We start from the raw sequence: 25,646 nt of genomic DNA, 5'->3' as shown, positions 1-25,646 counted from the left end.
GTCTTATCAACATAATGCTGTTCCCCCTAAATAATGTCTTATCAACATAATGCTGTTCCCTCTAAATAATGTCTTATCAACATAATGCTGTTCCCTCTAAATAATGTCTTATCAACATAATGCTGTTCCCCCTAAATAATGTCTTATCACTGAAACTGTCTAAGTCCCAAATGGAAACCTATTCCACAAATAGTGCACTGCTTTATGGCTCTGGTTAACGGGACTATGTAGGGAGTAACCACTGCCAAAGCCACCCGCTAGGCTGCTACATGTCCTTGATCCTACTGTTCTGAGCCAGAGAAACATTGTTCCTTTCACTAGTCTGTCTTTCATCAGTGGGCTTTTCCTTTCACAGCTCAGTGAAAATAGCTCCGAGTCAATCTTACAAAAGTGAAATAATGACACTTGCTTTTTGAGGTAAATAATCAGGCCACGCTGGTGTTTTTTGTAACTTACGTAACTTCATAACAATTATAATCCTACTCTCTACATCATTAATAAACAGGCGATTGTCTGTGTGTGTGAGGCAGGGATTCCTGGGGGGAGAGAGAAAGGCCCTAACCCCAGGAGGAAGCTCTAGAGAATGCACAGAAGTGCTGATGGGGCACTTTACTGCTCTGTACACAGCAGCAGCTCCCCCTCCACTGGCTGGGTCTGGGGCGCAACGCTATCAGTAGGAACCGGACCGCTTCCCCTTCCTGCTCTCAGACCCTGCCTGCCCCAGCACAGCTCCCTGTCTTTGGTCCCTGCCCCTAGCCTCTGCCCTCTGCTCCAAATAATTCTCCCAGACCCTGCGGGGCCCCTGTTCCAGCCCCCAAGCCCAGACTCAGGCTTCCCCAGCACATGCCTGTCTCAGCCTGCCTCTGTCCCAGCCTGCCCATGTCCCAGCCTGCTTCTGTCCCTCCCTGTCCCAGCCTGCTCCTGTCCCAGCCTGCCTTTGTCCCAGCCCGCCCCTGTCCCAGCCCCTGCCCCATCCGGCCTCTGTCTCAGCCCGCCCCTGTCCCAGCCCGCCCCTGTCCCAGCCCCTGCCCGAGTGCTTTCTCCTGCCCCATCCGGCCTCTGTCCCAGCCCGCCCCTGTCCCATCCTGCCTCTGTCCCAGCCCGCCCGACTGTCTTCCCCTTTCCCCAGACCCCGCCTTCCCCAGAGCCTGGGCCCTTAATCTCTATTGACCTCTAGCTCTGTCCTGTCATCAACATAAATCTTTCTGGTTTCATCCAAGGTGGGATGATAATGGGCTAGCTCTAAGGCTGTAGAAGGCTCTAAGGATCTTTCATTTACATGTTAGTCATTATCCAGAGTCAGTGAGTCATTTAGCAGACGCTCTTATCCAGAGTCAGTGAGTCATTTAGCAGACGCTCTTATCCAGAGTCAGTGAGTCACGCTCTTTCCAGAATCAGAGAGACAGATGCTCTTATCCAGAGTCAGTGAGTCATTTAGCAGACGCTCTTATCCAGAGTCAGTGAGTCATTTAGCAGACGCTCTTATCCAGAGTCAGTGAGTCATTTAGCAGACGCTCTTATCCAGAGGCAGTGAGTCATTTAGCAGACGCTCTTATCCAGAGGCAGGGAGTCATTTAGCAGACGCTCTTATCCAGAATCAGAGAGTCATTTAGCAGACGCTCTTATCCAGAGTCAGTGAGTCATTTAGCAGACGCTCTTATCCAGAGTCAGTGAGTCATTTAGCAGACGCTCTTATCCAGAGTCAGTGAGTCAGACGCTCTTATCCAGAGTCAGTGAGTCATTTAGCAGACGCTCTTATCCAGAGTCAGTGAGTCATTTAGCAGACGCTCTTATCCAGAGTCAGTGAGTCATTTAGCAGACGCTCTTATCCAGAGTCAGTGAGTCATTTAGCAGACGCTCTTATCCAGAGTCAGTCATTTAGCAGACGCTCTTATCCAGAGTCAGTCATTTAGCAGACGCTCTTATCCAGAGTCAGAGAGTCATTTAGCAGACGCTCTTATCCAGAGTCAGTGAGTCATTTAGCAGACGCTCTTATCCAGAGTCAGTGAGTCATTTAGCAGACGCTCTTATCCAGAGTCAGTGAGTCATTTAGCAGACGCTCTTATCCAGAGTCAGAGAGTCATTTAGCAGACGCTCTTATCCAGAGTCAGAGAGTCATTTAGCAGACGCTCTTATCCAGAGTCAGAGAGTCATTTAGCAGACGCTCTTATCCAGTCAGAGAGTGATTTAGCAGACGCTCTTATCCAGAGTCAGAGAGTCATTTAGCAGACGCTCTTATCCAGAGTCAGTGAGTCATTTAGCAGACGCTCTTATCCAGAATCAGAGAGTCATTTAGCAGACGCTCTTATCCAGAATCAGAGAGTCATTTAGCAGACGCTCTTATCCAGAGTCAGTGAGTCATTTAGCAGACGCTCTTATCCAGAATCAGAGTCATTTAGCAGACGCTCTTATCCAGAATCAGAGAGTCATTTAGCAGACACTCTTATCCAGAGTCAGAGAGTCATTTAGCAGACGCTCTTATCCAGAATCAGAGAGTCATTTAGCAGACGCTCTTATCCAGTCAGAGAGTCATTTAGCAGACGCTCTTATCCAGTCAGAGAGTCATTTAGCAGACGCTCTTATCCAGAGTCAATGAGTCTGTGTTTTCATCATAAGATAGCTAGGTGGGACAACCACATATCACAGTAAGTACATTTTACTGTTAGTTCACAGGAGCTGTTCAGCTCTTCTCTGTCCTGGAACAGCCTTCACCCTGAAGCTAGGTCAGAGTTCCTGCCCATTTTCCCAAAAACATCTTAAATCCTCAAGAGTATTTTAAATAACACTCTATCTAGGGTTTGGTTTTGATCATAGCCTGAATGTAGGGAGGCCCAAGAGACCAGATGTGGCAGAACAGAGTGCTCGGGTTGGAGTGTAGGGTTTGATCATCACCTGAAGGTAGGGAGGCCCAAGAGACCAGAGGTGGCAGAACAGAGTGCTCAGGTTGGAGTGTAGGGTTTGATCATCACCTGAAGGTAGGGAGGCCCAAGAGACCAGAGGTGGCAGAACAGAGTGCTCGGTGTTGGAGTGTAGGGTTTGATCGTCACCTGAAGGTAGGGAGGCCCAAGAGACCAGAGGTGGCAGAACAGAGTGCTCAGGTTGGAGTGTAGGGTTTGATCATCACCTGAAGGTAGGGAGGCCCAAGGGACCAGAGGTGGCAGAACAGAGTGCTCAGTGTTGGGGTGTAGGGTTTGACCAGAGCCTGAATGTAGGGAGGCCCAAGAGACCAGAGATGGCAGAACAGAGTGCTCAGGTTGGGGTGTAGGGTTTGATCATCACCTGAAGGTAGGGAGGCCCAAGAGACCAGAGGTGGCAGAACAGAGTGCTCAGGTTGGAGTGTAGGGTTTGATCATCACCTGAAGGTAGGGAGGGGCAAGAGACCAGAGGTGGCAGAACAGAGTGCTCAGGTTGGAGTGTAGGGTTTGATCATCACCTGAAGGTAGGGAGGCCCAAGAGACCAGAGGTGGCAGAACAGAGTGCTCAGGTTGGAGTGTAGGGTTTGATCATCACCTGAAGGTAGGGAGGCCCAAGAGACCAGAGGTGGCAGAACAGAGTGCTCAGTGTTGGGGTGTAGGGTTTGATTATAGCCTGAAGGTAGGGAGGCCCAAGAGACCAGAGGTGGCAGAACAGAGTGCTCAGTGTTGGGGTGTAGGGTTTGATTATAGCCTGAAGGTAGGGAGGGGCAAGAGACCAGAGGTGGCAGAACAGAGTGCTCAGTGTTGGGGTGTAGGGTTTGACCAGAGCCTGAAGGTAGGGAGGGGCAAGAGACCAGAGATGGCAGAACAGAGTGCTCAGTGTTGGGGTGTAGGGTTTGACCAGAGCCTGAAGGTAGGGAGGGGCAAGAGACCAGAGATGGCAGAACAGAGTGCTCAGGTTGGAGTGTAGGGTTTGATCATCACCTGAAGGTAGGGAGGGGCAAGAGACCAGAGGTGGCAGAACAGAGTGCTCGGTGTTGGAGTGTAGGGTTTGATTATAGCCTGAAGGTAGGGAGAGGCAAGAGACCAGAGGTGGCAGAACAGAGTGCTCAGTGTTTGGGTGTAGGGTTTGACCAGAGCCTGAATGTAGGGAGGCCCAAGAGACCAGAGGTGGCAGAACAGAGTGCTCAGTGTTGGGGTGTAGGGTTTGACCAGAGCCTGAATGTAGGGAGGGGCATTTCCTCTTTCTGTTCTGTAGGTAAACACCATGGTCTTGTAGAGGATGTGCGTTTTGACTGGAAGCCAGTGGAGTGCAGAGGAGGAGTGGGGTGATGTGGGAAGGTCAAACACCAGACGGGCTGCAGCGTTCTGGATAAGTTGCAGGGGTTTCATGGCACAAGCGGGGAGCCCAGCAAACAGCGAGTTGCAGTCGTCCAGATGGGAGTTGATAAGTGCCTGGATTAGGACCTGCGCCACTTCCTGTGTGAGTTAGGGTTGTATTCTACAGATGTTGTAGAGCATGAACCTGCAGGAGCGAGCCACTGCTTTGATGTTTGCAGAGAATGACACGGTGTTGTCCAGGTTCACGCCAAGGTTCTTTGCACTCTGGGAGGGCGACACTGTGGAGTTGTCAACCATCATGGAGACGTCTTTGAACGGGCAGGCCTTCCCTGGGAGGAAGAGCAGATCCCTCTTGTCGAGCTTGAGGTGGTGGGCCGACATCCAAGCTGAGATATCTGTCAGGCATGCAGAGATGCATGTCGCCACCTGGGTGTCAGAAAGGGGGAAGGAGAAAAGTAGCCATCCGCATAGCGATGACGGAGGCGATTAACTTGGTGTATAGAGAGAAGAGGAGAGGGCCGAGAGCCAAGCCCTGGGGGACACCAGTCATAAGAGTGTGTGGTGCAGACACAGATCCTCGCCACAACACCTGGTAGGAGTGGCCTGCCAGGTAGGATGCGATCAAAGCGTGCAGAGCCAGAGGCACCCAGCCCTGAGAGGTTGGACAGGAAGATCTGATGGTTCACAGTGTTGAAGGCATCGGATAGATCTAGGAGGATGAGAACAGAGAAGAGAGAGTGAGATTTGGCAGAGTGGAGAGACTCTGTGACAGAAGAGCAGTATCGGTTGAGTGACACATCTTGAAGCCTGACTTGTTAGGGTCAAGAAGATCCTTCTGAGAGCGATAACGAGAGAGTTGGTCAGAGACACCACGCTCAAGTGTTTTGGAAAGAAAAGGGATAACGGTCTGTAGTTTTTGACGTCAGAGACATTGAGTGTTGGTTTCTCGAGGAGGGGAGTGACTCGGGCCATTGAGAAGTCAGAGGGGACACAGCCAGTGGTCAGGGATGAGGAAAGTGAGGAATTGGTCTGGAGAAGGGAGGAGGGGATGAGGTCAGCAGGAAGGTTGTTGGGTGGCCGGACCTCACTAGTCGCAGGATTTCATCTGGAGAGAGAGAGGGGAGAAAGAGGTCAATGCGTAGGGTAGTTCTGTGTGAGTGGGACCAGTGGACTCAATAGGCTGAGTGAATGAGTGGGACCAGTGGACTCAATAAGCTGAGTGAATGAGTGGGACCAGTGGACTCAATAGGCTGAGTGAATGAGTGGGACCAGTGGACTCAATAGGCTGAGTGAATGACTGGGACCAGTGGACTCAATAGGCTGAGTGAATGAGGGGGACCATTGGAATCAATAGGCTGAGTGAATGAGTGGGACCAGTGGACTCAATAGGCTGAGTGAATGACTGGGACCAGTGGACTCAATAGGCTGAGTGAATGACTGGGACCAGTGGACTCAATAGGCTGAGTGAATGACTGGGACCAGTGGACTCAATAGGCTGAGTGAATGAGTGGGACCAGTGGACTCAATAGGCTGAGTGAATGAGTGGGACCAGTGGACTCAATAGGCTGAGTGAATGAGTGGGACCAGTGGACTCAATAGGCTGAGTGAATGAGGAACTGATGTTGTGAACCTTCTTTTTAAAGTGGTTGACGAAGTCATCCTCCAAGAGGGAGGATCTGGAGGATTAAGGAGGGAGGAGAAGGTGGAAAATAGAGGCAGAAGCTTGAAATTTAGAGTGCTAGAAAGTGGCTTTAGCAGCGGATAGCGAGGAAGAGAAGGTAGAGAGGAGGGAGTGGAAGGATGATAGGTCCTCAGGAAGTTTTTCTCCATTTTCGCTGAGCTGCCCGCAGCCCTGTTCTGTAAGCTCGCAATTAGTCACTCAGCCATGCAGCAGGAGGAGAGGGCCGAGCTGGCCAGGAGGAAAGGGGACAGTGCAAGTCTTGGGATATGGAAAGGGAGAGTTGAAGAGGCAGAATGAGGAGACCGGTGGGAGAAGGATTTAGCAGAAGGGAGAGATGGTGGGAGAGACTGAGTGAAGATTGTGACGGCGCATGACCATCTGGGTAAGGGCTAGGGTTGGAGGAAAGGGGAGACAGAAAAGGAAACAAAGTATGATCAAAGACCTGGAGGGGTTTGCAGTGAGATTAGTAGGTGAACAGCCTGTAGTAAGATGTGAGTTGGAGGGTACTGGGAAAGGCTGAGGTCAAAAATGGAAAGGAGGGGAAAAAGAGAGTTGGAAAGAAATTAATCGAAGGCAGACGTGGGGAGGTTGAAGTCGCCAAGTACCAAGAGTGGTGTGCCATCGTCAAGGAAATTAGCTCATGAAGTTGTCAATCTCATTGAGGAACTCTTTAAGGGCACCCGGTGGGCAAATAGATGACAACAACGTTAAACTTGAGTGGACAAGTGACAGTGAAAGAATGGAATTCAAATGAGGAGATGGACAGGTGAGAGAGGGAGAAAAGGTGAGAGAGGGAGAAAAGGTGAGAGAGGGAGAAAAGGTGAGAGAGGGAGAAAAGGTGAGAGAGGGAGAAAAGGTGAGAGAGGGAGAAAAGGTGAGAGAGGGAGAAAAGGTGAGAGAGGGAGAAAAGGTGAGAGAGGGAGAAAAGGTGAGAGAGGGAGAAAAGAGAACATCTCCACTGAGTAGCCGTGTACCACCACCGTGACGACCACAAGCTCTCGGACTATGAGAGAAAACAGATGAAATGAGAGCAGCTGGAGTCGCAGTGTTCTCTGGGTGATCCATGCCTCTGTCAGGGCCAAACAGTGAAGGGACTGAAGGGCAGCCTAGGCTGAGATGAGCTCAGTGTTCTCTGGGGTGATCCATGCCTCTGTCAGGGCCAAACAGTCAAGGGACTGAAGGGCAGCCTAGGCTGAGATGAGCTCAGTGTTCTCTGGGTGATCCATGCCTCTGTCAGGGCCAAACAGTCAAGGGACTGAAGGGCAGCCTAGGCTGAGATGAGCTCAGTGTTCTCTGGGGTGATCCATGCCTCTGTCAGGGCCAAACAGTCAAGGGACTGAAGGGCAGCCTAGGCTGAGATGAGCTCAGTGTTCTCTGGGTGATCCATGCCTCTGTCAGGGCCAAACAGTCAAGGGACTGAAGGGCAGCCGAGGCTGAGATGAGCTCAGTGTTCTCTGGGGTGATCCATGCCTCTGTCAGGGCCAAACAGTCAAGGGACTGAAGGGCAGCCGAGGCTGAGATGAGCTCAGTGTTCTCTGGGTGATCCATGCCTCTGTCAGGGCCAAACAGTGAAGGGACTGAAGGGCAGCCTAGGCTGAGATGAGCTCAGTGTTCTCTGGGTGATCCATGCCTCTGTCAGGGCCAAACAGTCAAGGGACTGAAGGGCAGCCGAGGCTGAGATGAACTCAGTGTTCTCTGGGTGATCCATGCCTCTGTCAGGGCCAAACAGTGAAGGGACTGAAGGGCAGCCTAGGCTGAGATGAGCTCAGTGTTCTCTGGGTGATCCATGCCTCTGTCAGGGCCAAACAGTCAAGGGACTGAAGGGCAGCCTAGGCTGAGATGAGCTCAGTGTTCTCTGGGGTGATCCATGCCTCTGTCAGGGCCAAACAGTGAAGGGACTGAAGGGCAGCCTAGGCTGAGATGAGCTCAGTGTTCTCTGGGGTGATCCATGCCTCTGTCAGGGCCAAACAGTGAAGGGACTGAAGGGCAGCCTAGGCTGAGATGAGCTCAGTGTTCTCTGGGTGATCCATGCCTCTGTCAGGGCCAAACAGTCAAGGGACTGAAGGGCAGCCTAGGCTGAGATGAGCTCAGTGTTCTCTGGGTGATCCATGCCTCTGTCAGGGCCAAACAGTCAAGGGACTGAAGGGCAGCCTAGGCTGAGATGAGCTCAGTGTTCTCTGGGGTGATCCATGCCTCTGTCAGGGCCAAACAGTGAAGGGACTGAAGGGCAGCCTAGGCTGAGATGAGCTCAGTGTTCTCTGGGGTGATCCATGCCTCTGTCAGGGCCAAACAGTGAAGGGACTGAAGGGCAGCCTAGGCTGAGATGAGCTCAGTGTTCTCTGGGTGATCCATGCCTCTGTCAGGGCCAAACAGTGAAGGGACTGAAGGGCAGCCTAGGCTGAGATGAGCTCAGTGTTCTCTGGGTGATCCATGCCTCTGTCAGGGCCAAACAGTGAAGGGACTGAAGGGCAGCCTAGGCTGAGATGAGCTCAGTGTTCTCTGGGTGATCCATGCCTCTGTCAGGGCCAAACAGTCAAGGGACTGAAGGGCAGCCGAGGCTGAGATGAACTCAGTGTTCTCTGGGGTGATCCATGCCTCTGTCAGGGCCAAACAGTCAAGGGACTGAAGGGCAGCCTAGGCTGAGATGAACTCAGTGTTCTTGACAGCAGATCGGCAGTTCCAAACGCTGCCAGAGACACAGAATTCAACATGGGGTTGTGCACACAGGGTACATTACATTAGAAGAGTTGCAGCCAAAGGGTGGAGAGCTTCTGTAAAGCCTACAGGGAGAATAGAGAACAGGTACAGAAAACACACACATAGTTGAGAGCTTCTGTAAAGCCTACAGGGAGAGGAGAGAACAGGTACAGAAAACACACACATAGTTGAGAGAGCTTCTGTAAAGCCTACAGGGAGAATAGAGAACAGGTACAGAAAACACACACATAGTTGAGAGAGCTTCTGTAAAGCCTACAGGGAGAGGAGAGAACAGGTACAGAAAACACACACATAGTTGAGAGAGCTTCTGTAAAGCCTACAGGGAGAATAGAGAACAGGTACAGAAAACACACACATAGTTGAGAGCTTCTGTAAAGCCTACAGGGAGAGGAGAGAACAGGTACAGAAAACACACACATAGTTGAGAGAGCTTCTGTAAAGCCTACAGGGAGAATAGAGAACAGGTACAGAAAACACACACATAGTTGCCAAAGATACAACAGAGCAAAATGAGACAGAGAGAGTAAATAACTAGGTGAGATACTGACAGAGAGAGTAAATAACTAGGTGAGATACTGACAGAGAGAGTAAATAACTAGGTGAGATACTGACAGAGAGAGTAAATAACTAGGTGAGATACTGACAGAGAGAGTAAATAACTAGGTAAGATACTGAGAGAGAGAGTAAATAACTAGGTGAGATACTGACAGAGAGAGTAAATAACTAGGTGAGATACTGACAGAGAGAGTAAATAACTAGGTAAGATGCCAACGAGAGAGAGTGGAGCCTTTCTCTCTTTCCTTTCTGGATGAACTCCTTAGAACCGTCTTAGTTTTTCGACGCACCCGCCGCTGGGAAAACAGGGGTGACTGAAGTACTAACATTGCTAATTACTGAAGAGCACCTCTCCCTGTACTAATTTCTGATTACCCTAGGAGAGATGAATCCACTCCCCTCTCCAATACAGCCACTGATTACCAAAACAAGTCACAAATTGCCCCGCCCCCTTGAGCCTGATTGATGTGTCAACAACTATCTGCAAAATGATGAGTAATCAGCAGTTCATACACCAAGTAGTCCACTGGGAAGACAGGCAGTAGTTCATACACCAAGTAGTCCACTGGGAAGACAGGCAGTAGTTCATACACCAAAGTAGACCAGTACTAGACCCCAACAGATAAAGACAGTACCAGACCACAACAGATAAAGACAGTACCAGACCACAACAGATAAAGACAGTACCAGACCCCAACAGATAAAGACAGTACTAGACCACAACACATAAAGACAGTACCAGACCACAACAGATAAAGACAGTACCAGACCACAACAGATAAAGACAGTACCAGACCACAACAGATAAAGACAGTACTAGACCACAACAGATAAAGACAGTACTAGACCACAACAGATAAAGACAGACAGACAGTACTAGACCACAACAGATAAAGACAGACAGACAGTACTAGACCACAACAGATAAAGACAGTACCAGACCACACCAGATAAAGACAGTACCAGACCACAACAGGTAAAGACAGTACTAGACCACAACAGATAAAGACAGTACCAGACCACAACAGATAAAGACAGTACCAGACCACAACAGATAAAGACAGTACCAGACCACAACAGATAAAGACAGTACCAGACCACAACAGGTAAAGACAGACAGACAGTACTAGACCACAACAGATAAAGACAGTACCAGACCCCAACAGATAAAGACAGTACCAGACCACAACAGATAAAGACAGTACCAGACCACACCAGATAAAGACAGTACCAGACCACAACAGGTAAACACAGACAGACAGTACTAGACCACAACAGATAAAGACAGTACCAGACCCCAACAGATAAAGACAGTACCAGACCACACCAGATAAAGACAGTACCAGACCACAACAGATAAAGACAGTACCAGACCACAACAGATAAAGACAGTACCAGACCACAACAGATAAAGACAGTACCAGACCACACCAGATAAAGACAGTACCAGACCACAACAGGTAAAGACAGACAGACAGTACAGATAAAGACCACAACAGATAAAGACAGTACCAGACCCCAACAGATAAAGACAGTACCAGACCACAACAGATAAAGACAGTACCAGACCACAACAGATAAAGACAGTACCAGACCACAACAGATAAAGACAGTACCAGACCACACCAGATAAAGACAGTACCAGACCACAACAGGTAAAGACAGTACCAGACCACAACAGATAAAGACAGTACCAGACCACAACAGGTAAAGACAGTACCAGACCACAACAGGTAAAGACAGTACCAGACCACAACAGGTAAAGACAGTACCAGACCACAACAGGTAAAGACAGTACCAGACCACACCAGATAAAGACAGTACCAGACCACACCAGATAAAGACAGTACCAGACCACAACAGATAAAGACAGTACCAGACCACACCAGATAAAGACAGTACCAGACCCCAACAGATAAAGACAGTACCAGACCACACCAGATAAAGACAGTACCAGACCACAACAGATAAAGACAGACAGACAGTACTAGACCACAACAGATAAAGACAGTACCAGACCCCAACAGATAAAGACAGTACCAGACCCCAACAGATAAAGACAGACAGACAGTACCAGACCACAACAGATAAAGACAGTACCAGACCCCAACAGATAAAGACAGTACCAGACCACAACAGATAAAGACAGACAGACAGTACTAGACCACAACAGATAAAGACAGTACCAGACCACAACAGATAAAGACAGTACCAGACCCCAACAGATAAAGACAGACAGACAGTACCAGACCACAACAGGTAAAGACAGTACCAGACCACAACAGATAAAGACAGTACCAGACCACAACAGATAAAGACAGTACTAGACCACAACAGATAAAGACAGTACCAGACCACAACAGATAAAGACAGTACCAGACCACAACAGATAAAGACAGTACCAGACCACAACAGATAAAGACAGTACCAGACCACAACAGATAAAGACAGTACCAGACCACAACAGATAAAGACAGTACCAGACCACAACAGATAAAGACAGACAGACAGTACTAGACCACAACAGATAAAGACAGTACTAGACCACAACAGATAAAGACAGTACCAGACCACACCAGATAAAGACAGTACCAGACCACAACAGATAAAGACAGTACCAGACCACAACAGATAAAGACAGTACCAGACCACAACAGATAAAGACAGTACCAGACCACAACAGATAAAGACAGTACCAGACCACAACAGATAAAGACAGTACCAGACCACAACAGGTAAAGACAGACAGACAGTACTAGACCACAACAGATAAAGACAGTACCAGACCCCAACAGATAAAGACAGTACCAGACCACAACAGATAAAGACAGTACCAGACCACACCAGATAAAGACAGTACCAGACCACAACAGGTAAAGACAGACAGATAAAGACAGTACTAGACCACAACAGATAAAGACAGTACCAGACCCCAACAGATAAAGACAGTACCAGACCACACCAGATAAAGACAGTACCAGACCACAACAGATAAAGACAGTACCAGACCACAACAGATAAAGACAGTACCAGACCACAACAGATAAAGACAGTACCAGACCACACCAGATAAAGACAGTACCAGACCACAACAGGTAAAGACAGACAGACAGTACTAGACCACAACAGATAAAGACAGTACCAGACCCCAACAGATAAAGACAGTACCAGACCACAACAGATAAAGACAGTACCAGACCACAACAGATAAAGACAGTACCAGACCACAACAGATAAAGACAGTACCAGACCACACCAGATAAAGACAGTACCAGACCACAACAGGTAAAGACAGTACCAGACCACAACAGATAAAGACAGTACCAGACCACAACAGGTAAAGACAGTACCAGACCACAACAGGTAAAGACAGTACCAGACCACAACAGGTAAAGACAGTACCAGACCACAACAGGTAAAGACAGTACCAGACCACACCAGATAAAGACAGTACCAGACCACACCAGATAAAGACAGTACCAGACCACAACAGATAAAGACAACAGACCACAACATGAAGACAGTACCAGACCACAACAGATAAAGACAGTACCAGACCACACAGATAAAGACAGTACCAGACCACACCAGATAAAGACAGTACCAGACCACACCAGATAAAGACAGTACCAGACCACAACAGATAAAGACAGTACCAGACCACAACAGATAAAGACAGTACCAGACCACAACAGATAAAGACAGTACCAGACCACAACAGATAAAGACAGTACCAGACCACAACAGATAAAGACAGACAGACAGTACTAGACCACAACAGATAAAGACAGTACCAGACCCCAACAGATAAAGACAGTACCAGACCCCAACAGATAAAGACAGACAGACAGTACCAGACCACAACAGATAAAGACAGTACCAGACCCCAACAGATAAAGACAGTACCAGACCACAACAGATAAAGACAGACAGACAGTACTAGACCACAACAGATAAAGACAGTACCAGACCACAACAGATAAAGACAGTACCAGACCACAACAGATAAAGACAGACAGACAGTACCAGACCACAACAGATAAAGACAGTACCAGACCACAACAGATAAAGACAGTACCAGACCACAACAGATAAAGACAGTACTAGACCACAACAGATAAAGACAGTACCAGACCACAACAGATAAAGACAGTACCAGACCACAACAGATAAAGACAGTACCAGACCACAACAGATAAAGACAGTACCAGACCACAACAGATAAAGACAGTACCAGACCACAACAGATAAAGACAGTACCAGACCACAACAGATAAAGACAGTACCAGACCACAACAGATAAAGACAGTACCAGACCACAACAGACAGACAGTACCAGACCACAACAGATAAAGACAGTACTAGACCACAACAGATAAAGACAGTACCAGACCACAACAGATAAAGACAGTACTAGACCACAACAGATAAAGACAGTACCAGACCACAACAGATAAAGACAGTACCAGACCACAACAGATAAAGAGTACAGTACAGACCACCAGATAAAGACCACAACAGATAAAGACAGTACCAGACCACAACAGATAAAGACAGTACCAGACCACAACAGATAAAGACAGTACCAGACCACACCAGATAAAGACAGTACCAGACCACAACAGGTAAAGACAGTACCAGACCACAACAGATAAAGACAGTACCAGACCACACCAGATAAAGACAGTACCAGACCACAACAGATAAAGACAGTACCAGACCACAACAGATAAAGACAGTACCTAGACCACAACAGATAAAGACAGTACCAGACCACAACAGATAAAGACAGTACCAGACCACAACAGATAAAGACAGTACCAGACCACAACAGATAAAGACAGAAGACAGTACTAGACCACAACAGATAAAGACAGTACCAGACCACAACAGATAAAGACAGTACCAGACCACAACAGATAAAGACAGTACCAGACCACAACAGATAAAGACAGTACCAGACCACAACAGGTAAAGACAGTACCAGACCACAACAGATAAAGACAGACAGACAGTACTAGACCACAACAGATAAAGACAGTACCAGACCACAACAGATAAAGACAGTACCAGACCACAACAGATAAAGACAGTACCAGACCACAACAGGTAAAGACAGTACCAGACCACAACAGATAAAGACAGTACCAGACCACAACAGATAAAGACAGTACCAGACCACAACAGATAAAGACAGTACCAGACCACAACAGATAAAGACAGTACCAGACCACAACAGATAAAGACAGTACCAGACCACAACAGATAAAGACAGTACCAGACCACAACAGATAAAGACAGTACCAGACCACAACAGATAAAGACAGTACCAGACCACAACAGATAAAGACAGTACCAGACCACAACAGATAAAGACAGTACCAGACCACAACAGATAAAGACAGTACCAGACCACAACAGATAAAGACAGTACCAGACCACAACAGATAAAGACAGTACCAGACCACAACAGATAAAGACAGTACTAGACCACAACAGATGAAGACAGTACCAGACCCCAACAGATGAAGACAGTACCAGACCCCAACAGATAAAGACAGTACCAGACCACAACAGATAAAGACAGTACCAGACCACAACAGATAAAGACAGTACCAGACCACAACAGGTAAAGACAGTACCAGACCACAACAGGTAAAGACAGTACCAGACCACACCAGATAAAGACAGTACCAGACCACAACAGGTAAAGACAGTACCAGACCACAACAGATAAAGACAGTACCAGACCACACCAGATAAAGACAGTACCAGACCACAACAGATAAAGACAGTACTAGACCACAACAGATGAAGACAGTACCAGACCCCAACAGATAAAGACAGTACCAGACCACAACAGATAAAGACAGTACCAGACCACAACAGATAAAGACAGTACCAGACCAGACAGATAAAGACAGTACCAGACCACAACAGATAAAGACAGTACCAGACCACAACAGATAAAGACAGTACCAGACCACAACAGGTAAAGACAGACAGACAGTACTAGACCACAACAGATAAAGACAGTACCAGACCCCAACAGATAAAGACAGTACCAGACCCCAACAGATAAAGACAGTACCAGACCACAACAGATAAAGACAGTACCAGACCACAACAGGATAAAGACAGACAGACAGTACTAGACCACAACAGATAAAGACAGTACCAGACCACAACAGATAAAGACAGTACCAGACCACACCAGATAAAGACAGTACCAGACCACAACAGGTAAAGACAGTACCAGACCACAACAGATAAAGACAGACAGACAGTACTAGACCACAACAGATAAAGACAGTACCAGACCACAACAGATAAAGACAGTACCAGACCACAACAGATAAAGACAGTACCAGACCACAACAGGTAAAGACAGTACCAGACCACAACAGATAAAGACAGTACCAGACCACAACAGGTAAAGACAGTACCAGACCACAACAGGTAAAGACAGTACCAGACCACAACAGGTAAAGACAGTACCAGACCACAACAGGTAAAGACAGTACCAGACCACAACAGGTAAAGACAGTACCAGACCACACCGTATAAAGACAGTACCAGACCACAACAGATAAAGACAGTACCAGACAGTACTAGACCACAACAGATAAAGACAGTACCAGACAGTACTAGACCACAACAGATAAAGACAGTATTAGACCACAACAGATAAAGACAGACAGACAGTACTAGACCACACCAGATAAAGACAGTACCAGACCACAACAGATAAAGACAGTACCAGACCACAACAGATAAAGACAGTACCAGACCACAACAGGTAAAGACAGTACCAGACCACAACAGATAAAGACAGTACCAGACCACAACAGATAAAGACAGTACCAGACCACAACAGATAAAGACAGTACCAGACCACAACAGATAAAGACAGTACCAGACCACAACAGATAAAGACAGTACCAGACCACAACAGATAAAGACAGTACCAGACCACAACAGATAAAGACAGTACCAGACCACAACAGATAAAGACAGTACCAGACCACAACAGATAAAGACAGACAGACAGTACTAGACCACACCAGATAAAGACAGTACCAGACCACAACAGATAAAGACAGTACCAGACCCCAACAGATAAAGACAGTACCAGACCACAACAGATAAAGACAGTACCAGACCACAACAGGTAAAGACAGACAGACAGTACTAGACCACAACAGATAAAGACAGTACCAGACCACAACAGATAAAGACAGTACCAGACCACACCAGATAAAGACAGTACCAGACCACAACAGGTAAAGACAGTACCAGACCACAACAGATAAAGACAGACAGACAGTACTAGACCACAACAGATAAAGACAGTACCAGACCACAACAGATAAAGACAGTACCAGACCACACCAGATAAAGACAGTACCAGACCACAACAGGTAAAGACAGTACCAGACCACAACAGGTAAAGACAGTACCAGACCACAACAGATAAAGACAGTACCAGACCACAACAGGTAAAGACAGTACCAGACAGTACTAGACCACAACAGATAAAGACAGTACCAGACAGTACTAGACCACAACAGATAAAGACAGTATTAGACCACAACAGATAAAGACAGACAGACAGTACTAGACCACACCAGATAAAGACAGTACCAGACCACAACAGGTAAAGACAGTACCAGACCACAACAGATAAAGACAGTACCAGACCACAACAGGTAAAGACAGTACCAGACCACAACAGATAAAGACAGTACCAGACCACAACAGATAAAGACAGTACCAGACCACAACAGATAAAGACAGTACCAGACCACAACAGATAAAGACAGTACCAGACCACAACAGATAAAGACAGTACCAGACCACAACAGATAAAGACAGTACCAGACCACAACAGATAAAGACAGTACCAGACCACAACAGATAAAGACAGTACCAGACCACAACAGATAAAGACAGACAGACAGTACTAGACCACAACAGATAAAGACAGTACCAGACCCCAACAGATAAAGACAGTACCAGACCCCAACAGATAAAGACAGTACCAGACCACAACAGATAAAGACAGTACCAGACCACAACAGGTAAAGACAGACAGACAGTACTAGACCACAACAGATAAAGACAGTACCAGACCACAACAGATAAAGACAGTACCAGACCACACCAGATAAAGACAGTACCAGACCACAACAGGTAAAGACAGTACCAGACCACAACAGATAAAGACAGACAGACAGTACTAGACCACAACAGATAAAGACAGTACCAGACCACAACAGATAAAGACAGTACCAGACCACACCAGATAAAGACAGTACCAGACCACAACAGGTAAAGACAGTACCAGACCACAACAGGTAAAGACAGTACCAGACCACAACAGATAAAGACAGTACCAGACCACAACAGGTAAAGACAGTACCAGACCACAACAGGTAAAGACAGTACCAGACCACAACAGGTAAAGACAGTACCAGACCACAACAGGTAAAGACAGTACCAGACCACACCAGATAAAGACAGTACCAGACCACAACAGATAAAGACAGTACCAGACAGTACCAGACCACAACAGGTAAAGACAGTACCAGACAGTACTAGACCACAACAGGTAAAGACAGTACCAGACCACACCAGATAAAGACAGTACCAGACCACAACAGATAAAGACAGTACCAGACAGTACTAGACCACAACAGATAAAGACAGTACCAGACAGTACTAGACCACAACAGATAAAGACAGTACCAGACCACAACAGGTAAAGACAGTACCAGACCACAACAGATAAAGACAGTACCAGACCACAACAGATAAAGACAGTACCAGACCACAACAGATAAAGACAGTACTAGACCACAACAGATAAAGACAGTACCAGACCACAACAGATGAAGACAGTACTAGACCACAACAGATAAAGACAGACAGACAGTACTAGACCACAACAGATAAAGACAGTACCAGACCACAACAGATAAAGACAACAAATTATACTTCTCACTCCAGGACATAACAGGAGTCTTCTAGCTATAGAATGAAGGAAATGGGTGAGAGTTGATTCACTAAGTGTATCAGAGTATGGAATGGAATAGGATGCTATTTGGGATACAATCTATGTGCAACGGTCTGGTCAGGCTCCAGGCTCAGTAGCACTCTGTCAGCACAACAATGTTATTCTTCTAACAGGAAAAAAGAAACACCCAAATTAACATTCTGTCCACTGTCAAGTGTTAGCAGAGTTCAGATGTAAGCTGATGTGACAGTTTACTGTGAACTTGTTTTCATGCACTCCTGTGTAATGGACCTCTGAGTAACTGTGTAGCTCAGTGTAATGGAACTCTGTGTAACTGTGTCGCTCAGTGTAATGGAACTCTGTGTAACTGTGTAGCTCAGTGTAATGGAACTCTGTGTAACTGTGTAGCTCAGTGTAATGGAACTCTGTGTAACTGTGTAGCTCAGTGTAATGGAACTCTGTGTAACTGTGTAGCTCAGTGTAATGGAACTCTGTGTAACTGTGTAACTCAGTGTAATGGAACTCTGTGTAACTGTGTAGCTCAGTGTAATGGAACTCTGTGTAACTGTGTAGCTCAGTGTAATGGAACTCTGTGTAACTGTGGAGCTCAGTGTAATGGAACTCTGTGTAACTGTGTAGCTCAGTGTAATGGAACTCTGTGTAACTGTGTAGCTCAGTGTAATGGAACTCTGTGTAACTGTGTAGCTCAGTGTAATGGAACTCTGTGTAACTGTGTAGCTCAGTGTAATGGAACTCTTTGTAACTGTGTAACTCAGTGTAATGGAACTCTGTGTAACTGTGTAGCTCAGTGTAATGGAACTCTGTGTAACTGTGTAGCTCAGTGTAATGGAACTCTGTGTAACTGTGTAGCTCAGTGTAATGGAACTCTGTGTAACTGTGTAGCTCAGTGTAATGGAACTCTGTGTAACTGTGTAGCTCAGTGTAATGGAACTCTGTGTAACTGTGTAGCTCAGTGTAATGGAACTCTGTGTAACTGTGTAGCTCAGTCTAATGGAACTCTGTGTAGCTCAGTGTAATGGAACTCTGTGTAACTGTGTAGCTCAGTGTAATGGAACTCTGTGTAACTGTGTAGCTCAGTGTAATGGAACTCTGTGTAACTTAGTGTAATGGAACTCTGTGTAACTTAGTGTAATGGAACTCTGTGTAACTCAGTGTAATGGAACTCTGTGTAACTGTGTAGCTCAGTGTAATGGAACTCTGTGTAACTCAGTGTAATGTAGGCCTACTGTGACCAAAGGAAGTTTGAAATGATACAATGACTATGACGTTACAGTTCAGACTGTCAGCTCTAAGGGTATTTTCATCCAATTCGGGTGAAACGTTTAGAAATGTTTGTTCATGGTCGTCGTCGTCCCCCACCATTACAATAATAGGGGGGGGTTAGCATTTGGGGGGCATGATATTTGTGAGTCTGTAACTTTCTCACTCATCATTGTTCACGTTTATTTCAGGATTATCCGTGATCATGGTAATATCCACACTAATTAGGAACATATTATATTATTATTTAGAATAAAAGTGATTCCAAAATAACAATACATTATTAACCATTAATTTCTATTGGCCACAAAATGGTCTGAAACACAACCAAAACAAACTGCAAATGAATCCACAACAACTTTGTAGAGTCACAGGCCTGATGAGGTGGAGGAGGATGAGGAGAAGGAAATCAGTAAGGAAAAGAGGGAAGAGCAGGAACCTAGTGGTGTAGTTGACCCAGGTACATTATGTTTTGTGTTGTGAATATGGAACCAAATACTAAACTTTTTACTACTTTAATACACATCAGTGAATTTGTGCCCGGTACTTTTGGTCCTCTAAAATGGTGTTCACCCGATATGGATGAGAACACCCTCAAAATGAAAGCTGCACTTTGACCTCAGAGTACAGAAGCCAACACAACAAACAATGTGTCACTGTCTCAATCCTGTTGAAGCTCACTGTATATATTAAATTGATCAAGTCTCGATGTCGCTTGAAATATGCCAATGATCTGTCTGTGATCTTCTTTTTTTTAATGTGCGTGTCTATGTACGTCGGTGTCTGTCTTTTTGTCCGTCCGTCTCTGTGTGTCTCGTCCTCAACCGTCCCCCAGAGAACCACCGTCTGACCCTTGACCTGCAGAAGGTAGAGCAGCTGGAGAGTAAGATCAACACAGAGCTGACCAGCCTGAAGGACAGGATAGAGACCATGACTCAGGAGCTGGAGACGTACAGCAACCTGGACAATCTAAAGGCTGCTGGAGAGGACAAGAAGAAGGTACTGTCTGTCCGTCTGTCCGTCCGGCTGGCTGGCTGGCCGGGGGCTGGCTGGCTGGCTGGCTGGTCCTTTCTGAGGTACAGACCTATGTTTGGAAAGTACACCTGACCTCAGCTATGGGCCTACAGAGTGTCTGTAGCAGAGCTGGTTACCTTTTAGAGTGTAATGATTAAGATAATATGGATGAGGGGACCTGATCCTAGATCAGCACTGCCACTCTGCTTAATGAATACGGGCTCTGAAGTGTCACTCAGTGTGGGATTAGTGTGTGGTCCAGGCTATGACGGGATGCCCTCTGTGGAGGAGGGTCCATGAGGTTTTCTACAAGTTAAAGTTCACTGCAGCCCATTAAACATATGTTGTTGTGTTTTTACATTTGAATGATTATGTTCACAGATAAACAGCTCAAATGAATACTCGCTCTCCATTTCGCAAATCTGACCATCATTTTATCCTCTCGATTCCGGTTTACAAGCAAAAATGAAAGCAGGAAGTACCAGTGACTCGCTCGATATGGAAGTGGTCAGATGACGCGGATGCTACGCTACAGGACTGTTTTGCTAGCAGACTGGATTCATACAAGGGCATTGAAGAGTATACCACCTCAGCCACCTGCTTCATCATAAAGAGCATCTACAATGTTGTCCCCACATTGACCATACGTACCTACATATCCCGACCAGAAGCCATGGATTACAGGCAACATCCACACCAAGCTAAAGACTAGAGCTGCCGCTTTCAAGGAGCGGGTCTGTAATCCCACTACACCTTCAGATGAAGCATCAAACAGGAAAAGCATCAATACAGGACTAAGATTGAATCCTACTACACCGACTCTGACTCTCATCAGATGTTGCAGGGCTTGAAAACTATTACGGACTACAGCCGTGAGCTCCCCAGTGACGTGAGCCTACCAGACGAGCTAAATGCCTTTTATGGTCGCTTTAAGGCAAGCAACACTGAAGCATGCATGAGAGCACCAGCTGTTCCGGACGACTGTGTGATCACGCTCTCGGTAGCCGATGTGACTAAGACTTTTAAACAGGTCAACATTCACAAAGCCCTGTGGCCAGACGGATTACCAGGACGTGTGCTCAAAGCATGCGCGGACTGGCAAGTGTCTAAACTGACATTTTCAACCTGTCCCTGACCAAGTTTGTAGTACCTACAGACCACCATAGACCACCATAGTCCCTGTGCCCAAGAAAGCGAAGGTAACCTGCCTAAATGATTACCACCCCGTAGCACTCACGTCGGTAGCCATGAAGTGTTTTGAAATGCTGGACTTCTGGAAAAGGTGGGCTGAACAGGCCCCCATTAACATCGACGGGGTTGTAGTGGAGCGGGTCGAGAGTTTCAAGTTCCTTGGTGTCCACATTACCAACGATCTATCATGGTCCAAACATACCAAGACAGTCGTGAAGAGGGCACGACAAAGACTATTCCCCCTCAGTAGAATGAAAAGATTTGGCGTGGGTCCTCAGATCCTCAGAAAAGTTCTACAGCCGCACCATCGAGAGCATCCTGACCAGTTGCATCACCGCCTGGTATGGCAACTGCTCGGCATCTGACCGTAAGGCGCTACAAGAGGGTAGTGTTTACGGCCCAGTATATCGCTTGGGGCCAAGCTTCCTGACATCCAGGACCTGTATACTAGGCCCCAAAAATGGTGAAATACTCCAGTCACCCAATTCATAGACTGTTCTACCCTCTGTAGCGGGTGGCCTTAATCAAAATGGCCACCCGGGCTATTTACATTGACCCCCCTTTGCTTTAACACTGCTGCTACTCTCTGTTTATTATCTATACATAGTCACTTTATGTACGAAATAACTTGACTAACCTTCCCACGTTGACACTGTACTTTTTCTCTGACTATTTTTTTGAACTTTAGTTTGTTTAGTAAATCTTTTCTTTAAACTCTTTATTAAAACTGCATTGTTGGGTTTTAAGGGCTTGTAAGTAAAGCATTTCACCGTAAGGTCTACAACACCTGTTTGTATTTGGATCACGTGACAAATTAAAATTAGATTTGATTGTGTTACATAGTTAATGGTGAAAGCGTTTTAAGACAACATTAAGACAACAGTCCTCTTTCAATGCCTTAGTATCCGCAGGAACCAGGATGTAATATTTAGTGAAAGACCCCCGTCTGTGGCAGAAGTCTCATGGCAATGCCTTAGTATCCGCAGGAACCAGGATGTAATATTTAGTGAAAGACCCCCGTCTGTGGCAGAAGTCTCATGGCAATGCCTTAGTATCCGCAGGAACCAGGATGTAATATTTAGTGAAAGACCCCCGTCTGTGGCAGAAGTCTCATGGCAATGCCTTAGTATCCGCAGGAACCAGGATGTAATATTTAGTGAAAGACCCCGTCTGTGGCAGAAGTCTCATGGCAATGCCTTAGTATCCGCAGGAACCAGGATGTAATATTTAGTGAAAGACCCCGTCTGTGGCAGAAGTCTCATGGCAATGCCTTAGTATCCGCAGGAACCAGGATGTAATATTTAGTGAAAGACCCCGTCTGTGGCAGAAGTCTCATGGCAATGCCTTAGTATCCCAGGAACCAGGATGTAATATTTAGTGAAAGACCCCCGTCTGTGGCAGAAGTCTCATGGCAATGCCTTAGTATCCGCAGGAACCAGGATGTAATATTTAGTGAAAGACCCCCGTCTGTGGCAGAAGTCTCATGGCAATGCCTTAGTATCCGCAGGAACCAGGATGTAATATTTAGTGAAAGACCCCCGTCTGTGGCAGAAGTCTCATGGCAATGCCTTAGTATCCGCAGGAACCAGGATGTAATATTTAGTGAAAGACCCCCGTCTGTGGCAGAAGTCTCATGGCAATGCCTTAGTATCCGCAGGAACCAGGATGTAATATTTAGTGAAAGACCCCCGTCTGTGGCAGAAGTCTCATGGCAATGCCTTAGTATCCGCAGGAACCAGGATGTAATATTTAGTGAAAGTCTCATGGCATAGTCCCTGTAAGATCACGTCGCTAATGTAAACAGAGACGGTGTTATCGTTGAGGGAGTTTACCGATGGGAACAACTTGGTAGAGCTTACAAGGAAACGTAAAAGCATCCTCCTCTACAGGCATCACAAAGCGACTCTCTCCTTTAAACAGGAAACACATTCTCTGAGAGATTTGACACCAGGAAGTCATGTTTCTTCCACTGACTCAGTCTGAGAAACACAAGTTTTAGTTTCAACCAATGAAGAAAGGGGTGTAACCAATGGTTGGTTGACCCACTTCATCTGCTTAAACATCCGTAAGATGTGTTTTCAGTAAATCCTTGATTTATTACCCCACCAGAGCTGTGTATCTGAAATATACCGCTATTCACTATCTGAGCTGATGATTTGCTGTGGTAGCTCTACTAACACCATAACGAGTGTTGAATGAATGAATGAATGAATGAATGGATGGATGAATGAATGAATGAATGAATGGTAGTTCATCTAAGTTGTTGTCTATTGTCCTATAGAGGCTGCAGGAGGACAGAGTATCCCTGGCCCAGAGGAGAGACGGCTTTCACAAGGTCATGCAGAAGATGAATGAGGTGTATGAAGCTCTGAAAACACAGCTGCAGGACAATGAGACACATGCTCAGGTACAGAGAGCATACTGACTACAGACTAGTATGGAGGTTAGCCTGGTGTCTGATCTGTTCACGCTATTAGCCAACAACCATGGTAGTTGCCAGGCTAACTTGATGTGGCCTCTCTATTGCCTTTCACGAACACTCATGATGTCATAATAACTTTGGAGCTTGAAGATTCTTTGAGCGTTTCTTGCCTGTTTGTTTTTTTTTCCCTCTCAACCAACCACTGTTTTCTGTTGGTTTTCAGCTGACCAATCTGGAGAGGAAGTGGCAACATCACGAACAGAACAACTTCGTCATGAAAGAGTGTATCCTTGTGTTTTTAATGGACACAATCAAGTTCCATTACAGGACTGAATCAGTAGGTTGGTGTCTGTCACAGGCAGAATGGATCTGTGGAATCTAATCAATAGGTTGGTGTCTGTCACAGGCAGAATGGATCTGTGGAATCTAATCAGTAGGTTGGTGTCTGTCACAGGCAGAATGGATCTGTGGAATCTATACATTACAGGACTGACAATGGTAGATGTAATATCCCCATGTTGTATAAACCAAAGTTTCCTTGACTCCTACATCTCCAGTCATCGCCTCTAAGGGTATGGAGAGCGACTACCGTCCGGTGGTGAGGACTGTCTCCAGGCAGCTGGCAGAGTACAACAAGATCCTCATAGACACGCTGCAGGGAACCAAGATCTAGGAACTGACTCGGGGACAAGGACAGCTTCCTCTCTCTGGAGGCAGTCTCCATGTCCCACTTCCTGCATCAACCCCTCTGTCATACACTACCATTCAATAGTTTGGGGCCACTTAGAAATGTCCTTATTTTTTTAAAGAAAAGCCTTCTTTTTATTGTCCATTAAAATATTATCAAATTGATCAGAAATACAGTGTAGACATTGTTAATGTTCAAATGGTTGGTGTCTGTCAAAGGCAGATTTTTAATGGAATATCAATAGGTTGGTGAGGCCCATTATCAGCAACCATCATCTGTGTTCCAATGGCACGTTGGTGTCTGCCAACAGGCAAGTTGATCATTTTGGAATTGATCATTAGGTTTTGCAATTATGTTAGCACAGCTGAAAACTGGTTCTGATTAAAGTAGCAATCAAAAGGTTAGGTTCTTTTGCCCATCTTAATCTTTTCTTTGGATTGGCTAATCAGATAGGCTTTTTCTTTGTCTGTCACAGGCCAGCTTCAGATTCTTGGCAATTTCTCACATGGAAAGGACTTCATTTCTCAGAAGTAATAGACTGATGAGTTTAAACCAAAGTTTCTTTGTTTCTGGCCATTTGAGCCAGTCATCGAACCCACAAATGCTGATGCTCCAGATACTCAACTAGTCTAAAGAGGCCTGTTCCAGGCTTATTTAATCAGAGTACAACAGTTCCTCAGCTAGCTAACATAACGCTGCAGGGAACCAATGATCAATTAGCATTTTAAAATGATAAACTTGGATTACTAACACAGCGTGCCATTGGAACACAGGAGTGATGGTTGCTGATAATGGGCCTCTGTACACCTATGTAGATATTCCAT

The 25,646-nt window shown here is 46.3% G+C and overlaps 1 protein-coding gene and 1 long non-coding RNA gene across 2 annotated transcripts in view; both read left to right on the top strand.

Moving 5' to 3' along the window:
• The window catches only part of ift74 (intraflagellar transport 74), an 80,179-nt gene extending 55,175 nt beyond the window's left edge, over positions 1-25,004 (top strand). Inside the window, exons 17-20 of the mRNA XM_052458707.1 lie at positions 20,343-20,506; positions 23,994-24,119; positions 24,358-24,418; positions 24,692-25,004. Coding sequence (XP_052314667.1) covers positions 20,343-20,506; positions 23,994-24,119; positions 24,358-24,418; positions 24,692-24,807 — 467 coding nt within the window. The 3' untranslated portion in view covers positions 24,808-25,004. The remainder of the gene's footprint in view (positions 1-20,342; positions 20,507-23,993; positions 24,120-24,357; positions 24,419-24,691) is intronic.
• Positions 14,763-16,208, top strand: LOC127906491 (uncharacterized). Its single transcript, XR_008061610.1, has 3 exons — positions 14,763-14,865; positions 15,514-15,643; positions 15,958-16,208. It is a non-coding gene; the product is annotated as an uncharacterized LOC127906491 (long non-coding RNA).
• Positions 25,005-25,646: the final 642 nt, after the last annotated feature.

This window comes from Oncorhynchus keta, chromosome 12 (assembly GCF_023373465.1).
Source record: "Oncorhynchus keta strain PuntledgeMale-10-30-2019 chromosome 12, Oket_V2, whole genome shotgun sequence".
Lineage (NCBI taxonomy): Eukaryota > Metazoa > Chordata > Actinopteri > Salmoniformes > Salmonidae > Oncorhynchus > Oncorhynchus keta.
This window is presented reverse-complemented; position numbering and strand designations above follow the sequence as displayed.